Below are 19,101 nucleotides of genomic sequence, written 5' to 3'. Positions count from 1 at the left end.
TGGGTTTTATACAGGTCCCCCTTTCTATGCAATCAATGGATCTAGTGCTATTTAAGCTACTTGGAAAGCAAACTTGGACAAGCTCTATAAGGCACATACATGTTCATGGGTGTTACCGTTTTGGGTATCATTAAAGCCTGCTTTGCACCAGAACCGGGCGTTTGCTTTTTATATCATTCACTTCAAATTAACACCACTCTATTTTTTTCGGACCATAGCGCAGTTTTACTTTAGAAAATATGATGTTCATTAGCACAGGTAATAAAATCCGTCAGTTGGCACAGAATATCCAGGTCTGCCCAGCTTTCTGTTGTTCAATTTCGCAATATGATATGGAAATGGGGCCCTGGGGGTTTATGGTCATGTTAGATGGTTTTGGAGTGTATTTGCACACGAGAAATTTACAAAACAAGAGTCCTTGGGAAATTATTTGGGGTTTATTTGTTGTCGACATGATCAAGGGACATATTATGCTATTTACGGTTGGCGATGATTGCTCGCAGAGTTTGAAGTAGCCATATATCTCAAGCCATGGCCATGTTTCGTTGACCTGTGCTTCTAGACTGATCAAATAGATACTAGCAATTTTTAGTCAAGTCGCTTCAACTGGCATTGTATGCGCAAGAAAAAAAAAGAAGAAAAAGAAAAAGAAACAGTGACGTTCACTTGCCAGTCGCGTCAGGGTACGAGCTCGTCTTGTTCTGTTCTCACTCATCACCTCAACCTTGCTCGGGAAGATTGTAAGGCGGGATCTTGGCTGAGAGCATAGGAGTGAAAACAGTCCGTTTCTGGATGCCACGGATTCCCAAATGCGTTGAATTTGCTCGCCGTACCAAGTTGGGGAGCACTAAAATAGCACTGAGGTGGTCGAACTCATGCTGTTCTGTTTAGTGACTACTCCTCAAGCTCATTACTACTGGAAACCCACATTATGTTCTAGTACTAAGTAAAGTTTCTAGTTGGTATCGAGGACTGCTTGGCTGTACCTAAGCACACAAATTAGCTGTTTTCACACTCAAGGCGTAGAAATGGGTTATTCACAAGTGCAGCAGTGATCTAGTTGGATAGAGAAAGGTAACTGGTAAGAAATTACATTAACATATTAAACTAAATAGAGTCATCGCTGTGAGTTGTGGTTGTACATATGCACGCTTTTTTTGGTCTGGTTTTTGTCATGTTTTTTTTTTTTTGAACTTTTGTCCCGAAATTCACCACCATTCGTTACCAAAAGGAAATAGATATACACAAGGAAAGCTTAAATCAATCGACTTTTTTTTTTTTAATATTGGTTTTGTTTGCTTTAGGCACCCCAAACACCAGCAGTGCGCTTCGACTCGGCCACACCAAGCTCGATATGCACCGTCTTGGCGACGCTGGGCGTGCCGTTGGGGGCGATGGCGAACAGGTACCAGTAGCCGGGGATCATGACTCCCGTGTCGGAGGGCGTGCGGACGGTGAACTTGCCGTCGGCGCCGACGGAGAAGTCCTCGAGCGGCACGCGGCGCTGGTCGGTGTTTACCGAGTGCGTGGCGGAACCCATGCGCACCAGCGAGAACTTGTAGTTGGCGGCGGCGGCGCCCTTGATGCCCGTCACGGCAAAGGTGAGCGAGTCGCCGGCGCGAATCGAGCTCTTGGCCAGGTCGCCGATGACGGGGCGGGTGGCGGCGCTGCCGTCGGCGTTGAACAGGTAGGGAGGCGACAGGATCTCGCCGTCGGCGTGGTCGACCGTCTTGTCGCACTTGGCGGACGAGCCGCCGATCTTGTTGACCCAGCAGAGACCGCCGCCGCCGACGAAGACGGTTGCGTCGGGCAGGAGGAGCGAGACGGAGTGGTAGTTGCGGGGCTTCTGGGCGGCGGCCAGCTGGGTCCAGGTCTTGGTGGCCGGGTCGAACATCTCGGGGATGTAGACGCTGTTCGTGTCCTTGAAGACGATGGAGCGCTTCATGCCTCCGGTGACGACGACCTTGCCGTCGGGCAGGACGACGGCGTTGGCGAAACCACGGTGGTAGGCCATGTCGGTGACGCGCTCGACCACGGCGGCGCTGCCGGGCTCGCCGATGGTGGTGATGTGGGCGCGGTTGTTGGCGTCGCTGTCGGTGTAGTCGGGCGAGCCGCCGGCAGTCAGGATCTTGCCGCGCAGGGCGTCGTACATGACGAAGATGCCGCACATTGCGTTGGCGTCGTCGCGGGTGCCGGCGTTAACGACGGCGCCGTAGCCCTTGGTTCCGTACCAGTGCTGGGTCATGGAGGGACCGGCCTGGAAGACGGAGCCGTTGCGCCAGGCGAAGAGCCAGGCGTGGTTGTCCTCGCGCCAGACGCCCTCGTGGTCCGTGGTCAGCATGGGCTTGACGTCGGCGCCCGTGAGCGTCTCCCACTTGTTGGCGTTGGGGTCGTAGATCTCGCCCTCCTTGGCGCGGCGCGCACCCGAGTAGGCACCACCGATGGTGAAGACCTCACCGTTGGACAGGGTGCACGAGGATTGGTAGCCACGGGGGATGGTGAGGTTGGCCTCGCGCGTGAAGGCGTCGGTGGTGGGGTCGTAGACGCTGACGGCCTCGGCGTCGGATCCACCCTGGATGATGATGCGGCCGTCGGAGAGCTGGCTGATACCAGGGCAGAACATGTCGTGGTGCGTGTTGGCGATCTGGCGGTTGGTGGACTGGTGCGAGTTGAGATCGAGGGAGCCGAACTGCGTCAGGCCAGAGGCGCCACCAAAGGCGTCCACACCCCACGAGGAGAAGAACATGATGCGGCCCGGGGTCGGGAACGTGGGGACCACGTAGGCGGCCACCGGGATCAGGGGCAGCTTGATGACATCGGACCAGGCGCCCTTCTTGGCGTCGCCCGAGATGGTCTCGTTGGCGGGCTTGGAAGGTTGCTGCTCCGTGGCCTGGCTGCCAGGGGGCGAAGGGTAGGTGCCATTGGGCAGCAGCTTGGTGATGGCGTCAAAGTTGGCGTCGACAGCCCAGATCATCTCTGAAATCTCCTCGGTGTTCTTGATGTGGCATATCGAGTTCTTCTTGTCGTAGACGGCATAGACACACTTGTCGTTGTCGTGGCAGAGTCCCATGCACGCCCTGGTGCCGCAGACGCCCTCGACCATCTGGAGAGACGTGCCACCATACTTGAAGTCGGTTCCTTCACAGATGGACAGGCTTATATTCTTGGGTGTCTCCCAGATCGTTTCACTGGTTGTGCATGATGTGAGACTTGGCTCAAGAGTAGTGGTGGCATGAACGGAGCTCAAGTGGCCACTGAGGAGAGCAGCTCCCAGGCTCACGGCCCTGAAAGATGTGAGAGGAGACATATTTGTGATGTCTTGTGATGATTACCGAAAAAATAGAAAGGATAGGCGAAGAGATGCCAAAAAAGGAAACAAAAAAAGTCTGTTAAATTAAGCCTCGGGCCCTTGGTGACTGGAATCGGAAAAGAACGTCTGGTGTTTCGACTTCTCGACAACGAGGGTATGTATTACACTGCAAGCGATAGAACGGGAATATTAGAAATCCCAAAGCGAATGTGGTGAGTTGGCGTAAGCTTCCTCAAAGGGCAGTGTGTAAAAAAAAAGAGAGTCGGCCAAACGAATGGTGAGCCCTGAGGAACGAAAGAAGGAGAGAAGGAGGGCAAAGCTGTACCAAAGGCGCAGATGTACGTGATCATATAAACCGATCAACAAAATGGGCGGCCATCCACCCACCCCAGTCGTCGATCTACTTCCGTACCACATAAAAACAGCTTAGCTCGATCCAGCATGGCGCTTAATTCTCAGTCTCCATTGCACCCTCGCCCCCCGACCCTGCGCGTAGACTGAGGTCTTCTCGTACTATGGTAGTAATGGTGGATGTGGCCCCCCCATGGCGAGTGGATTTCCATCTTCAGGGGTACACCAACGGGAACAGCTCGTGAGAGCAAGAGGCAAGAGCCGCAGTGTTTCAGGGCTGGCCGGAGACCTTGCTGAGTGTTAGTACGAAGAATGGGTGCATTGGGTGGGTGCATCAACCAGGGGTTTTGGGTGGGTATTCCCATATTGGCTAACGGTAAAGGGTCCTCCCTCATACATTTGACTCGCGTTTATCGGTAGAGTCCCGAGCGCGACACCGAAATGGGTATAGAAGATGCCTTCACCTCGTGGATATCCTTGCCCGGGGATTTTTTTTTTTTTTTTTTTTTTTTTTTTTGATTTAATTTCTACTTTCGTAGTTTTTGGTTGGACGATGGCGTGGTTTTCTCTATCTCACCAGAAGATTTTGGTTCCGAGAGCCGGAAGAATTAGTGCCGGTGACTTTCCAAGGCCATACAAAAATAGGTAGCTCACGTCAGACGGGGAAGAAATAATAGAGTATGCCAGATGTAAAGCTGGTGGAATATGCGATTTGGCCCCCAAAGCAGTCAGTTGAAGAAAGTAAATGTCGAATCAATCCACATGCAATTAGACCTCTGCCGCCCACAAGCCATAAGAAAAAGAAAAAAAAAAAAAAAGAAGAAGCTCGGCACCCTCGGGCCTTCTACTCTGGCCAGAATCACCGTCGCCAAGTCCACAATCTTCGAAAAGCATCGTCGTAACAGTCAACAATCAATTTGGTTGCTTGGCCTCAGAGCGAAAGGGGCTTCTGCGGCCTCTCCAGTCTTTCCCGACTCCACAATGAATCCAACGGTGGGTGGGGATTTGTGATGCGCACGAGCCTGGGTTGTTCCTGGTTACATCAGATCCCTTTTTTGGGCTAGGTTTTGTTTCCTGGTAACACCTGAATCTTTTTTGGGCCTTGCAGATGTGTCGAATAGATTGCAGCATGAACTTTGACGGGAGCCGCAAATCGCGATCTTGAGCAGTATCGTGGGAAAGAGAAAGAATAAAAAAAAAAAAAATCCTTCGTATTGTGAGGTAAATATCTTGTTTTGCTTGTCTTGATGTTGGATCATGGAGCCCCTCAATTGCTAATCATCCCTTACCTCAGGCTCGCTAGGTTTTGCTAGGTCCAGCACAAAAACAATACAAGGGACCATGAACAGTGCTTGGGAGCGAGATGCAGTCCCACCAATAATCCATTCGCTACCGAGGTTGCCAATCCTACTATACGCAGTAACATTGTTACTGTGTACTAGACTGGTTCTAGTATCTCGTACGCACGACATCTCAACACCATGTTTATCCCAGTCGCCACAAAAATGGGCGCATGCACTCCGGGGGTTTTTGTATTTGTGCAGGCATTTTTTAGCTTCCGTGACCCGATTGTATCTCGGCACGCTGTGGAATAAAATTGGTCACCACGGTGAAGGTGAACCACAACCCGGATCATCGACCGAGGCCTGGGCTGCATAATCAGTTCGGTTTGCGTATCTCGCTCCCAGGTTCCCACATGAGTCTAGTGCTGTTGCATCGCCAGAATAGGTGACTTCTTCGTCTCCTTGTGGGGATGTATGCTTTTACCCTCGGCGGTACCAAACTTCAGAAGCCTGTGCGTATCTGATGAGTGAATAGTCTACGGTGTTGGGAATGGAAAAGCCAAAAAAGATGGATTCCAGTGATTTCGATTGGAATTCAATAGTAATTAATGCATCCAGGATGGGAACCTTGACCGATCGGAAGCTCGCGGACGGAGATTTACGTCCTGGTAAAAGCCAAATTCACGGCTTTGCAAAGCCGATGACAATCAATACTTTATTCTATTTTTTTTTTCTCCTTGTCTCTTCTCCCTTCTTATTACAGTCAAAACATCAACGATCATGCTTCCAACTTTGTGCCATGGGAAAATTTCATCCCAACTTGGCAAACCTTTGTCACACGTGGAGTTGCGTGGCTCAAAACTTTATGCCAACTGACATCAAACACAGGGTCCATCCCCAATGATATGATATAGTAGTACCCGTTGATGACTGGTGACACTTGCTGCAACATCCCAACCAGGTGTCGACTGTTTGTCCCACACCGATGTGGTTGATAATCAGGTTTACGAACAAAGTATGTTGTCATAAGGATCAAAGCGTCGATACAAACCGTTCGGCCGAGATACCAAGGCCATGAAGCAAGCATCTACTCTCCATCGACTCAGGTCTCCTTTTATCTCTAATACAGCGCATATAACATCACCAAGCTTTGTTGACATCCAAGACCCGCGGAAGTCATGCAAACAGTGGGATCCCTTGTTCAACTGCAGACGTCCTCAACTGTCGATCAACTTGAATCGAGCAACTGTTCTGTCATACTTTGCTCGACGGGGCATGGTCGCCATCGTGCTATAAACCTCCTTGCGTTTCCATCGGTAGTTGTAAGCTGCAGTGTGTTGGCAGATCCCTCTCCTCATGAGTCGTGCACAATTGCCTGTTTGTCTCCAGGTTGGGACGATCGTTCTCAGGTCTTCTCCGCACCGCACGGCCCGCCAGGATTTTTTTTTTCTTTTTTCTTTTTGCTGGCCCGACCAGTCGACGCTCCAGTATTTCTCCACTGGTGTGGCAGTTCCAGAGGGGGTGGCTGTGGATCGGAACAGAATCTGACTGGGCAGAAAGTTCATGCTATCCGTGTTCGAGACTGTCGCAACGAGGAAAAAAAAAAGGGTTGACATGGCATAAATTCCCGATATTCAGATCGGCACGGTTAAAACTATGAAGGCTATGCAGACTTGACTAACAAGTCAGACGTTATCCAAGGATGCACCTGCGCGGGAAGTTGCCGTCGGGAAGGTGCCGTCCAAACCATGGACTGATATCCATGAAAGCTGTTGAAGATCGTCAGGAGATGGGGACCAAGTACATGGTACCAGCCCCAAGACCACAACAGCAAAAGATCACCACCCGCTGCCCAAAGTGGTCCGGATGCCCTAGGACCCGACACGACATAACCTCCCGTTCTGCGTCAAAGTGCCATCCTCCGTCCTCACCTCCCACCCATCGCTCCCCACCGCCGTCGGCGCCCAAAACACATCCCACGGGTCCAGCGATGCCTTGACCCGCAGCAGGCGGGCGTAGTTGTCCAGCTCGTAAAAGTTATCCTGCCAACCGGGCTCGAGCGAGTCCCCCTCGTTGATGTACGCGCCTCCACCTGGCGTCGCGGCCCTGATGGCGGCAGAGTAGCGCAGCACGCGCTCGTTGGCCGCCCGCCACGCCTCGGGCGACAGGTCCGCCAGCGCCGTGTCGTCCTGTACCGAGGCGTGCATCGCCGCGGCGCGCCAGCCGGGACTGACCGAGTCGGCCACGTCCCCGGCCAGCGGCCGCGCCGCCATCAGAAGCCCGTGGAACGTGTAGCCGCCGTCCTCGACGCTGGCCCGCACCGCCGCCATGGCCGCCGCGAAGCCGTCGTCCTTGTCCCACACCGACCGCGGCCACAGTCTGGACGAGTACCGCGCGTTGCCCAGCGAAGCGCCCGTGCCAGCCCGTCTGGTTGCGTACGGGCTCGACGCCGCCGGCAGGCGGTTCGTCATCTTTACCCCGGCGGCCTGTAGATCTGCGTACAGCGGGGCGAGGAGGTTGAACACCTCACGGGGCGATTTGTTGGGGAACGTGAGCCCCGTGTCGAAGCTGAAGCTGCCGTTGCCGCGGTTGCGGATGTAGCCAAAGTCGACGCCGCCGGCATCCCCGACCGCGATGCCGAAGCGGTAGTACGCTGAGACGCCGCGCCAAAACGTCTCCCTGTCCACGACGGGGCTGGGGCTGTTTCTGGGGTTGTAGCTGGGTCCCGTCAGCCACTGCAGCGAGACTCTGATCAGCGAAAGGGGTTCGTGTGCACGCACCACGGCAGAGGTGACGACGCCAAACGCCGGGCCGACGCCGCTGCCTCGCAGCGCCCAGAAGAGGTCGGCGTTGTGCGTCGCGTTGGCCGTGACGAAGCGCCCGTCAGCCGTGACGACGTTGAGCGACAGGGGTTGATCGGCGCCGAGACCCAACGTTGACGTGACCGTGCCGTGGCCCCCGCCGAGCATCCAGCCGCCGACGGCGCCGACGGTCGGGAACCCCGGAGCCGCGAGGGAGATGCGGTGGTCGACCATGAGGTCGAACAGCTCCCAGGACTCAAGGCCGTCCCCCAGATGGACCGCCTTGCCGGTGTATGCCGGAGAGCTCGCCGTGTAGTTGGCGAGGTAGGATGCGGACTTTAGGTGATGGGTCCAGATGCTGAGAGCGCCCGCGCCAGCGGAGCGGCCGCCAAAGTCGTGTCCAGTGTTCTTGACGATGAGTCTTATGTTGCGGTTGCGGGCAAAGTTGACGGCGGCCTGGACATGCGCGACCGTGCTGGCATTGACGACGTAGACGGGGAACCCGCCCTGAGTGCACGGTTTTCTGCTTGACGTGGAGATGGGGCAGGTGTCGCCTTCTAGGTACACTGTTAGCACCGTCAAGGGGTCGTCGAGCAGCATGCGCGTGCCAGACAGGCCGCGGACCAGCGTGTTGCATCTGGTTCTGTCGTAGGCCGGATGAGAAGGTGCGCAGACCGCACCGAGAGGCTGAGGCTTCAGGAGGCGGCCGTTGAGAGTCGTGTTGAGACGGGACCAGTCTGCGTCTGAGGGCCAGGTAGGTTCTCCTGGATATGATTTGCATGACGGCTGCTGAGGGATTGGGCTTGCGGCATCACCAAAGGCAATAGACGGAAAAGACAAAGTTTCGGCTGGATCAAGCTGAATGTTCTCATAGGGAAATGTGAGGGATGTGATGGTGGATAGTAGTGTAGCCCAAATGGCTACAGTAATAATTGGGCACATCTTGGTGTATTCCATTACCGGAGTATCAACCATTGAAATGTCGAGCGTCATCCAGCGCACAACCTCCTATTCTTGTACTTTCTTCTCTTCATGACGATGATGATTTTAGCCAGAGGACTGAATGCCTGCCGTGTTCTTCACCCGGCCAGCTCACCGTACGTTCTGCTGCGGGCTGATAGATACGTACAATTCTGGGTTGTACCACTGGACATGCATGCAAACAGTAATTAATCTAGGTCTTGGGCGTCGCTTACTGTCTCTTGGTGAAATGGTGTTGAACCCCGCGCCGCGGCGATATCATCAGAGTAGTTCTGTCAAATGCTATTGGAGCGACACACCACCGGCATCAGAATTCGGCGACGATGCTCACCCTCCGATATAAGAACGAGGCAACCGCATATCGGCATGTAACTTGCGAGCGTTACGGTTATTGAGTTATTTTCGTGAAGGTCACCCCAAGTTTTTCATTTGGCCATCTCCATTTTGCCAAAGGTAGGTAGGTGGATGCCTTACCGACCTCCTCTTAGGCCCTGGGGTCGTTTGTTCTGTTGCACAGGATTGCATGTAAAGCAACTGTCGGCTTTGAAGGCATGTGATGACTTTGCAGTTGCAGACGAGCGGCTATACCGAAATATGCCTGCCTGCCTTTGTCTGCGACCATGAAATCCAAAATATAGTCTCCTATGTCAAAAGGTTCTGTCGGATATCGACATGGGGAATTTGGCTCTAAAATAAAAGCGTCGCAAAAAGGACTGACGACGCGCTTATTCCAAGACAAGGCTAGTGAGCACATGGTGTCTTGCCTTCCACATCTAGAGTCTTGACCACGGCAAGATCCGTGATCCTTTTGGCCCCTGTTCCTTCTTCGGCCCTTCCGGAATATACGAAGTACGAAGTACTTGTATGTAGGACCCTTTTGATGATTACCTAAGTTAGCACCTACCTAATTCCGTGGTAGACCATCGGAAGCGAGATAGATGGCTTGATGGGGCTTCGGGGCGTCATCGATAGTTCCAACGAACGAGCAGATTTGAGCTGGGCTTTGTGGACAGACGACCCCGCTCTTCTAAGAAATCGGGTGGCTGGAGGGGCATAGCAAGACACAATGGACAGCTTCAGCTCCATGCAACCACTTTCCTTTTTTTTTTTTTTTTTTTTTTCTCTCTGGCAATCTCGCCCACTTGCAATCAATCGCCTTGTGGGTAACCCCTCACGGGTGGGTTCCGGTGACAGGGGTTCACACGCGTCGTGTTTCCAGGGGTCTTCCAAACACAGAAACGTGCCGCTAAAGGTCTTGCCCTCTGACTGGATGAGCTGAGACTGAGTGGGGTGGAAGAAACAATGCAAATCATGCAAAATTCAGGGGCGCCCAGTGAGGCCGGCACGTTGAGGGCAAACAATCCAGAAGGCCAAGCACTTCGTAAAGTGCTCAATGCGATCAACCGATAAAACCATCAGCGAGAACTGTATATACCTACCTATAGTAAATTGCTGCGTCGTAGCAATCATCTGTGCAGGTTGCATTTCTTGAGGGGCTTCTTGATTTTTGCCCAGGCCAATAAATTAGGGCACGGATCCTGTCAATCTTGTCGGGTGGCAGCGGTGGCGGTTTTGGGCATCCAGGCAAATTTTTGTGACAAGAGTCAATCTGCATCGGATGCTCACTCGCTTCTTGTGCATACCACCCAAGATTTGGAACCAGGGACGTATTCAATAGTGAAAAGCAGAAGCAATCAAAAATCCCACCCCAGAAATAAACAAACTATCCCCAGTGACCAGCTGCATACAATAGTCATTCCCGTTGTATAATTGATATCTCGGCGTATTCTAATTAGCGTCCTTAGCTGCTTATTTCTCCCTGGGAACTTGGCAGTTATTTATGGTTAATGTACTATGAGTAGGAACTCATAAGATTGATTTTATGGTAGTATTAGGAAATGTCCTGAATTGTGCATGCCCCGGATACCAAACTTCTCCCGACCCCGATTAGGATTGGATCTCCTGTCAGAGCCACTTCCACTGGCTGTTTTTAGCTTGATTCGAGCTCAAACAAGCATCCACCTAGGAAAAAGTCTACCACAAGAGCCCAAAGGAACGGTACCTACATACCCGCACGGGTACCTAGCACTAGACCACATTAATGAGGACTCCAATTGAGACTTGCCGTCACATCGTGCTTGATCGATGTCCCAATTCTTCATCTTCATCGCTGTCATGTCATCACCAGTCGACTGCGGCAATCTACGAAATAGCACGGCTTAACTTCTGAGATTACGGTAGCTTCCGTATATCGTATACTCTTTTTCATTCTTATTCTTTTCACAAGTGCTTAAAATTCTTCAAGTCTTCTCATAGGTACCTAAGACCCCTCTTTTGCGACGTTCCTTCCAATCGATTGATCCTGGCACCAACCAGAGCGACGGTGACATTCCTTCCTGGTTATCGGCAGTCAACAAACAACATTCCTTGGCTCCGGTTCACCTACAACTGATTGTGGTTCATAATCCAATGACCGGCAATCATATCTCGATCAATTGACTTGAAAACTCAGGATTGTGGTACATGAGCAACTTCAAACCGACATACAACAAAGTACCACGAGCTCTGGCCCTGCTCTCCCGCTTCACTTTTTGGTTCCCTTTGATCGTCGCGCTGCCAACCCAACCAAGGTAGTCTGGACCTAACCTTTTAGGCACCTCCTCCTCCTCGAAAGGTGCCAATCACGCGCCACCTGCATCTACCCATGTCATATGCATGCACGCAAAGCCAACGATACTCCGTACATAGCACACACAGCGCATTAGTAGCTTTGCATTAAGGACGTGCGAGCAAACGAAAAATCACCTTGTGCCCAACGACCGGCACTCATCCGCCCGTTGCCCCCCCGAACCACGCTTTTCGCCCAGGGACCGAAAGTCGGCAAGGATTCCAGACGACATCTCATTCTTGGGATTCCTCCTGCCGAGCAGCTGAATCCAATTGATATCTGATTATCGAGATTTTGCTTTCTCTTTTGTTCGTTCATTTCTCCGTCACTTTGTCGACAAGTCGATTAGGAAAGATTACAACCAACCTACCACCTACGTACGAGGTACGTGTCGACTTGTCCAAGCCAACAAGCAAGCGCCACAGCATCCCTAGCGTTGACTAGTCCAAAACAAAAGTCGATACATATTTCTTCTGCTGTTCTCAAAGCTCTGTTCTGAATGGCCGACTGAGACATTCCTTCCCGGGCGCCCGCGTCTTCCCTGCGGTAAAAGAAGAAGCAAATCTTAGATCTGCAGCAGACGTCAGTTTCGTATGGTGGACCCGTCAGAAACGGTACCTATACTTAACTGTTGGGCCTGTGTGCCGTTTGCTGCCATTGTCACGTCTCACAATGACGGACTCACCGCACGTCGGGCAGTCCTACCCGCGAGATCGGTCGTCACGTCACTCCCTCCCATTCGGCTCCTCAAATCCTACCGTCGCCCAGCTACACCATGCTTCTTCCCGATCGAGCAACAGCACTTCAAACAGTCGTTTCGCATCTCACAGCAATAACAGCTCGTCCAGCAACCTCCAGATTCCGCACTCACCCCAAAAGACTCAAAACTACCCCAGATTAAAGCATTCGAGCCGCGCCTCTCTGGGCAGCGACCGACCGACATCTTCTCGTATGTCGAGAACCCCGAACCCCGACGACCTGAGACAAAATACGCCAGCCATATCCAGCTACTTGCAGGAGAGGTTGCGACAAGAGAGGAGGTCAGAAACCCTGCGGTCGGGTTCCAGTCGCGCCGGTAGCAACGACACGATGAGCACCTCTGACAGGCACATGCAAGCCATCCAGAGCTCTCCAGTTCGTGCTTCGACCTCCGATGGACCCCGACCGCGCTCGAGCAGCGGCCATGATGCGGCGAGAAGGAAGGCGGTGGGCCTCCGGGCTTCGGAGCTGGTCAGTCATGCCTTGCCAAAAAAGAGTCTTGTGTCAAATGGTCTTGTCGCTAACTATGAAGCTCATCTGATCTGCAGAAGCTCGAGAGTGTACTCAATGAAAACTTTGACCTGAAGTTCGAATTGTCTAAACGTCGCGAATTGATGCCGAAACTCGAGGCTGAAGTGGCCGGTCTAAAATCCACAGTTGACAAATTGCAGTCCACCGTTGGCGAACTGAAATCTCAGAAGAAAGAGGTGGAGGAGGTTAACGATAAGCTCGTTCAAGAGTTGGAGAAGCGAGACGATGCCATCCGCGACGCCGTGGCGATGATTGTTAGCCTTGAGGCGACGGTCGAAAAGCTTCAAAAGGAACGCGATATTATCAGGTCCCTGAGCGCCGAAACGTACGACCAACTCCCCGAGCCCGAAGACGCTGACGAAGGCGCACTCACCAGGATGCCGAGCTTTATAAATGATCCCAGCGAGAAGACGGAAAACCTGCGGAAAGCATATCTTGCACCACGTGCCAGCACCCTGAGCTTTAAGCGCGCTTCGGATTCTGCCATAAACGACGATGAAGTGCCGGATCATAAGTTGATGTCTACACCCAGTCTGAGTGTTCTTAGCGAAAGCTCCTTTATCAGTGTTTATGGACAAAAGCCGTTCTTGAACAGCTCGTCCTCACCTCCAGAGAGGTCCATGGAGTATGAGACAACAAGGAATTCTCTCGCCCAAAATCCACGGGCCGTTACGCCCACTAGAGATCGTCGATCCAGCTCCGGCTCTGCTTCGCGGGGCCCATCTGGTGCATTCTCGATTGGCGAGGTCTCTGATCACTCCCCGCTGTCAAACCTTCAACGGAGATTGCAATATCATGACTCGTCGATGTTAAGCGATCTATCGGCCGCTAATGGCGGTACCCCGGCGAATCAAAGGAATGAGTACAGCAGCCAGCAATTACCAGCAATGACTTTAGAGCAACAGCAACAGGCTCGTCAGCGCATGAAGCAAGAGAAAAGAGAGGCATTGCGAAGGGTCATGACAGATGGTCCCAGGGATTTGGGTGCCGCATTGCCACCCACTCCAGATACCATCTCGACTTCGACTTTGCGACGATTCAAGAACTCGAATGACACGCTCTCCCAGCCCGCTACGTCGATTCAACAACACGACATTGGCCCCAGTGATCGTAGCTACTTGGGCGCAACGGAGAGTATAAACTCTAGGTCAAGTAGCCAGACTACAACGGCAGAAGCAGCGAGCCAGGCCGCTTCAATGTCTGCCTTCAACGGGAGGAAGGGGTTGGGGAATTCGCAAAAGAGCCTATATACGGAATCCCAGTCGGCTATCCCACCGCGTCCCCGCTCCGCAGGCGAGACAACGACGTCCAACGATAGGAGGGACGAGAACGGGTGGGCGTCGGACAGCTCCGAGGACGAAAATCTCAACGATGGCGCGACAGTCTCGACGTATGACTACTGGATGCGCGAAGGTCTGAAGCCCAACCGCACTTTCCCTCACAACGCTGCCGTCAACATAGACAACGGCGCTGATGTGGGTGGCCGCGTGTCGCCCGACCTTTTCGCCTTCCCTCGTGCAGCAAATGGTTCTGGTGGCTGGGCTAGCGAAGCCATGTTTGGCAACCTGGGTGGATCGGGCTTCCTCGGCACGGGCATGACGTCTCCCCCAACATCGCACGCACTTGATGCCATAGGCGCATCGTTGCCTTCCCCTCAGGCGGGCTTTTTCGGTTCTGGTCTCGCATCTCCTGGGCTCTCGGCTTCTACAACGGTCCCGCCGCCCCCTCGGCGGTCAAGTCTTCATGCCCGAACCGGATCTAGCCCTGCCTTGGCTCGCCCTCCGTCCCGCCAGGCCCCTGCCAACGGAAAGCTTCGCAAATCGCCGGTGCGCAGCAGCATATCTCGAAGCAACAGTGTGGATTATGGTGTCCAGGCGCCTCCAACCCCGACTCTCACATCGCCTCCGACTGGCAGTACCCCGGACCCCAGCAAACGCCACTATCCACCGATTTCTGGCTCTCAGCAACAGCACGTACGACGCCTGAGCGGTTTGAATTTGTTTCGTCGCAGCACCGGGGCCGTCGACAAGGAGAGGGAAACCGGTATAGCCAGTGCGCCCCCATCCGAGGTTTCCCTGCGTAACGCTTATCCCCCGCCAATGTCGCCCAATTCTGTGGCCGTGGCTGCGAATGAACACGTAAACATTGGAGTGCCTTCATGGGGACGTCGCTCGGATCTGGCGGATGAGGGTCATTCGAGCGCAACGCCACCGCCGATCATGCGGAACCCAAATCAGCGTGGCGGTGGCTCGGCATCGACCAGGAGGGGTTCTCTGACGCCTGGGCTTGAGGACATGATGGATGAGTATGGCAGCAGCGGTGCGCCCTTGTCGCCGCAGGTGGCCGTCCCCCCTCAATCACCATCGGTGATGTCTCCGCCTACGAACACCGAGTCGCCAGGTACTGGCGGACGGAAGCGGGGCTGGTTGGGTGGCTTGGGAAGAGTGGGGAGTCTGCGCAACCGTGCTGGCTAGGGGCTTAGCGCTGGGCGTACACAGCACGACAAGCGCAGGAGGTTGAGGAACGTGGTGTCAGACTGGAAGCTGAGAAAGTTTTCTTGACGCGCGGTTTGCACGGGATAAAATGCCGGGCAAGGTGGCTCAACAAGTTAAACTAGAGATCGATTGATGCCAGACTGCCATCATCAGGCGTTGTGAGAGTGGGTTTACTGGGTAGATTTGTTTGGAGTATTTGTGGTTAAGCGTTGTTTGGATCGAAGCAGGCAAGATTTTTTCAAGCATTTGCCTTTTTTTTCTAGTCATTTCTCCTGTGTCAAAACTTCTTATTTCTGGGTTTGTTGGGTTTTTCTTTTTTTTTTTGGAAGCGGTGCTGCAGGGAATTTCTGCAGGAGTCTGGTTTGGGATTCTTTCTTCCTTTTTTTTTATTTTTATTTTTTCTTTTGCAAAGATGGGGACAACAAGACATAAAAACTCACGTTTTATTTAGCCGCCACGCGCTGGACATGCAGCATGTTTTGTATGGAATTTTGTCTAGGTCTATTTGACCGGCTAAAAGCAAAAAGGATGGCGCGGGATTCGGCAGACATTTTAGGCTAACTGAAGCTAAGATCAATCTCAAGCGTTCAGTGGAAGAAGCCTACATTGGCTGTGAGTTTATCCAGATGCTAGGGAAAAGAGATCATGCGTATACTAGTCTAGACTAGTCTCTATTATGATCTGGGGAGAGATATATCCTTCCAGATGTGTATTATTTTGACAGTCTTGTACAGTGTATTCCCACATTTCGCCACTCACCGTTTTTCGTTGCTTTTTTTTCTTCTTTCTTTTGTCTTACACGCCTGCTCAAACCACCCCATTCTCACCAATCATATCCGCTTGTAGTTTTCCGACTTGACATGGTCGGCAAAGTAACTGGTCCGCGCGGCGCCGGGACCCCTGCTCTCGACGGTGCTGCTCCTATTCCTTCCGCTGCCGGCTCCGCCCGCGGCAGGGCCACCCCCAGAAGATACGGCGACAAAATTGCCGCCCAAAACGCGGTCGCCCTGGTTACCGCTGCCGTCGGAAGGGTCGTCCTGCTTCTCCTCCTCGACGACGATCTCGACGCGCCTCTGGATGCCGATGCCGGCGCCGGCGCCAGCAGGCGACGACGACGACAAATCGCTGCTGAGGTCACTCACGCGGTCCTGCTCCTCACCGTGGTGGTGGTCGTCGTCGTCATTGTCGTGCACCCTGATCCCCTTGTCGTCCACGCCCTTGCCGCCAATGATCTCGGTCACGACCCCCGTGCCCGCGGGGTTGGTGCCGCCGACGTTTTGCAGCTCGTAGATGCGCTCCTCGGACTCGTTGGCGTACGTCACGCTCAGGTTGGTGATGTGGTTCAGGCTCTGCTGCGGCTGCTTGCGCATGCGCTGCTTGCCGACCGTCTGGACCGCGCGCTGGTGAGGGGGCAAGTTGCGCGACGACGCCCCCGTCGATTTGCCCCGGTATCCGTACGTGCCCAGCCTCGACGAGATGCGGCCCAGGAACGGGTTCAGCCACCTTCGGAACAGCGGGAACAGCATCGGCATGTTGGTGGTTATCACGGCGACGAAGGTCTCGCGTACCGCCCAGGATCCGGCGAGAAAGGCACCGTTTTTCAAGTCCTGTTTTTTTTTTTGGGTGTTGATTGGCTTAGTTTTGTCGTTTTGCTTTTTGGGTGGGAAGAAGTATAAACTTGGGGAGAAATACGCAAGGGGAGGAGAGGTACTCACGCTAACAATAAGTATGACACGCAGGATGGCGGCAGCCGTGACAAAGAGACCGCAGCAAAACACGCTCACCAGGGCCAGGCGCTTCCGCCACGTCACGTTGGCAGTGAAGAGGAGGGGCATCGGGATTGAGATGAGGTACAGATCCGTGCTGACGTTCATGGCCAGGAAGGTCCAGATGAGAGCGGGCGACACGGCAGGGTAGCAGTATCCTGATGTTTTTTTTTCCCGTCGTGTCAGTCTGGCAGCTCTCACAACTTTCTTTTTCGCCTGGATACATGAAAAAAGGGGCTTTTTATTTTACTTACGTCCAGGATCAGGGCTGATTTGCCAGTAGTTGTGGAACGGCCGACAGCTGGAAAGCAGCGTGAGGGCGAGCGTGAGCCACGAGAAGAAGATGAAGCCGAAGCCGATGTAAATTCTCGACTTGTATACGTGGAGACCATCCTGATACGGGTGAGATGACGGTCAGCGGCTGATCAAAGGGATGTCGTATTTTTTACACTCCACTTTCCAGAGGATTAAAATCTTACCGTCAAGCGCAGGAAAAAGGTACACATGGATGCTTTCAAACTCCAAAGAAGAGTTGCGTAAGTCGACCATCCCCACAATTGGATTTTGGAGCCGAGGACGCTATAAAGTTAACCCAAGGTAGGGTTAGCAACGAGCCGGATGTAATGTGCGTTATAAGTCAACCGCAAAGAAGCCTGATCAAGACTTACCGCATCTGATATTCGGGAGTATCGGGGCTCAGAGCCGCCCTCTCCTCGGGGCTTATGGCATCGTTGGCGAAGCCACGGGCGTGTTCACCAACCGAGTAGGCCAGACCAGTTTCAAAGCAATGGCCAACCTGATTTGCCATGACAAAATTCACAGATGGGTCAGCTGGTCCTGGTCATAGTAATAGCCAAGATACAAAAAGGATAGTGGCAATGCTTACCGTGCCAATCCAGACCAGGTAGTCGTCAGCCTGAAAGTTGGAAAAGCCGACGGTGCTGGCGCGCGAGTACGTCCTCAACGATGTTGCCAAGAGAGCGATGCCCATCAGGGTGAAAGCCTCAATGTTGAACGACTTGACGGCCGCCATCGTCGCCGCCTGCTCCGCCATCATGGCCGCCACCGCCGAAGGGTCTGACATGTTTACTGCAGAACTCATGATGTCTAAATTCGTTGTCTCCCCAGATATGTCTCTGTACTGGAACTGGTTTTCCAGTTAGCACAAGCGAGTAGGTAACGGTCGATAGTGCTGGCATCGTTGACAATGGGCACTGTTCGTTGGGGCTGGAAAAGCGGCGGTTCTGGTGATAAAGCCGAGATGGAGACAAAAGGGGATCAACTAACCGATATTCAGATGTAGTTTCGTCTTCTTCAGCTGAAAGAACAATCGAAGAACAAGGACCGAGTTGCCTCTAACTATGACAGAAAGAGAACGCTAAAATGGGAACAAAGGTCTAGGAAGATACTGCAAACCAACTGAGCATCCTACCTCTAGGGCTAGACCGGGAGGGCTAGGTAGGTAGGTATGGGAGTGGAGATGCTCTAGTGCTTGTGTAACGGTAGCGTTCACGGAGTGTCCGGTCCGCTTTGAATAAACCCGGGGAACAGGGAAAGAATGTCAAGCCCTATAAGAAAAGCTTGGATGCAGGCGATGTTATGCTTAGTTCCCGTAGTCTAGTATCGAAACAAAAGAGGCCGTGCTCAAGAATCGGCTGTCCTTTATGGCTTGGGGAACGGACGCAAAGGACGGGAGCGCAGACTGTTTATTTGGGGGTGTGGAATCTGGCTTGCTGGTTTGTGGAGGGAAATAAAGTAACCTACTAAAAGCCGCGATGGTGGCGAGCAGGGCTTGATAACTACCTACTTTCCCTTATCCCAGCCAAGCATATTTCGTGGGATGTAGGACATTATGTGCCGCAGGGGACCAACCAGCCACGTACCTCATGTTGTGGATTGTGTAGTGTTTGGTAGGAGATATTCGAACGGATGGGGAAGAAAAGAAAAGAGGATTAAAAAAGTGATAGGCGGCCAAGACAGCCATTCTACATGGGAAACATAGACATCAACCATCGTATTGGGGGCTCTGCTTTTTCTTCTCGACGATCCCCTTGGAGGCGACACATAGGGGTATCAGCCTATACAAAGCCTTGAAAGCACGCAAAAATAATCCTAGTCAGCCTGACAATTAAGAAACCAACCTAGCCATTAAACTC

The 19,101-nt window shown here is 53.0% G+C and overlaps 4 protein-coding genes across 4 annotated transcripts; 1 reads left to right on the top strand and 3 right to left on the bottom strand.

Moving 5' to 3' along the window:
• Positions 1-1,300: 1,300 nt before the first annotated feature.
• Positions 1,301-3,307, bottom strand: PgNI_05500 (uncharacterized protein; the record flags this gene model as incomplete). Its single annotated transcript, XM_031125531.1, has 1 exon — positions 1,301-3,307. One exon carries the CDS (start codon positions 3,305-3,307, stop codon positions 1,301-1,303), a length of 2,007 nt encoding a protein of 668 aa, XP_030982377.1.
• Positions 3,308-6,815: 3,508 nt separating this feature from the next.
• PgNI_05499 (uncharacterized protein) lies at positions 6,816-8,687 on the bottom strand (the record flags this gene model as incomplete). The annotated part of the gene is made up of 1 exon (XM_031125530.1): positions 6,816-8,687. One exon carries the CDS (start codon positions 8,685-8,687, stop codon positions 6,816-6,818), a length of 1,872 nt encoding a protein of 623 aa, XP_030982238.1.
• Positions 8,688-11,620: 2,933 nt separating this feature from the next.
• On the top strand, positions 11,621-15,812 carry PgNI_05498 (uncharacterized protein). Its single transcript, XM_031125529.1, has 2 exons — positions 11,621-12,624; positions 12,702-15,812. Exons 1-2 carry the CDS (start codon positions 12,067-12,069, stop codon positions 15,156-15,158), a joined length of 3,015 nt encoding a protein of 1,004 aa, XP_030982239.1. The 5' UTR covers positions 11,621-12,066; the 3' UTR covers positions 15,159-15,812.
• Positions 15,809-19,078, bottom strand: PgNI_05497 (uncharacterized protein). The gene is made up of 8 exons (XM_031125528.1): positions 18,710-19,078; positions 18,233-18,513; positions 17,832-18,092; positions 17,614-17,741; positions 17,425-17,524; positions 17,200-17,338; positions 16,895-17,103; positions 15,809-16,786 (listed from the first exon to the last, which is right to left on the bottom strand). Exons 3-8 carry the CDS (start codon positions 18,045-18,047, stop codon positions 16,010-16,012), a joined length of 1,569 nt encoding a protein of 522 aa, XP_030982240.1. The 5' UTR covers positions 18,048-18,092; positions 18,233-18,513; positions 18,710-19,078; the 3' UTR covers positions 15,809-16,009.
• Positions 19,079-19,101: the final 23 nt, after the last annotated feature.

The sequence above is a fragment of the Pyricularia grisea genome, chromosome I (assembly GCF_004355905.1).
Source record: "Pyricularia grisea strain NI907 chromosome I, whole genome shotgun sequence".
NCBI classification, from domain to species: Eukaryota; Fungi; Ascomycota; class Sordariomycetes; order Magnaporthales; family Pyriculariaceae; genus Pyricularia; species Pyricularia grisea.
This window is presented reverse-complemented; position numbering and strand designations above follow the sequence as displayed.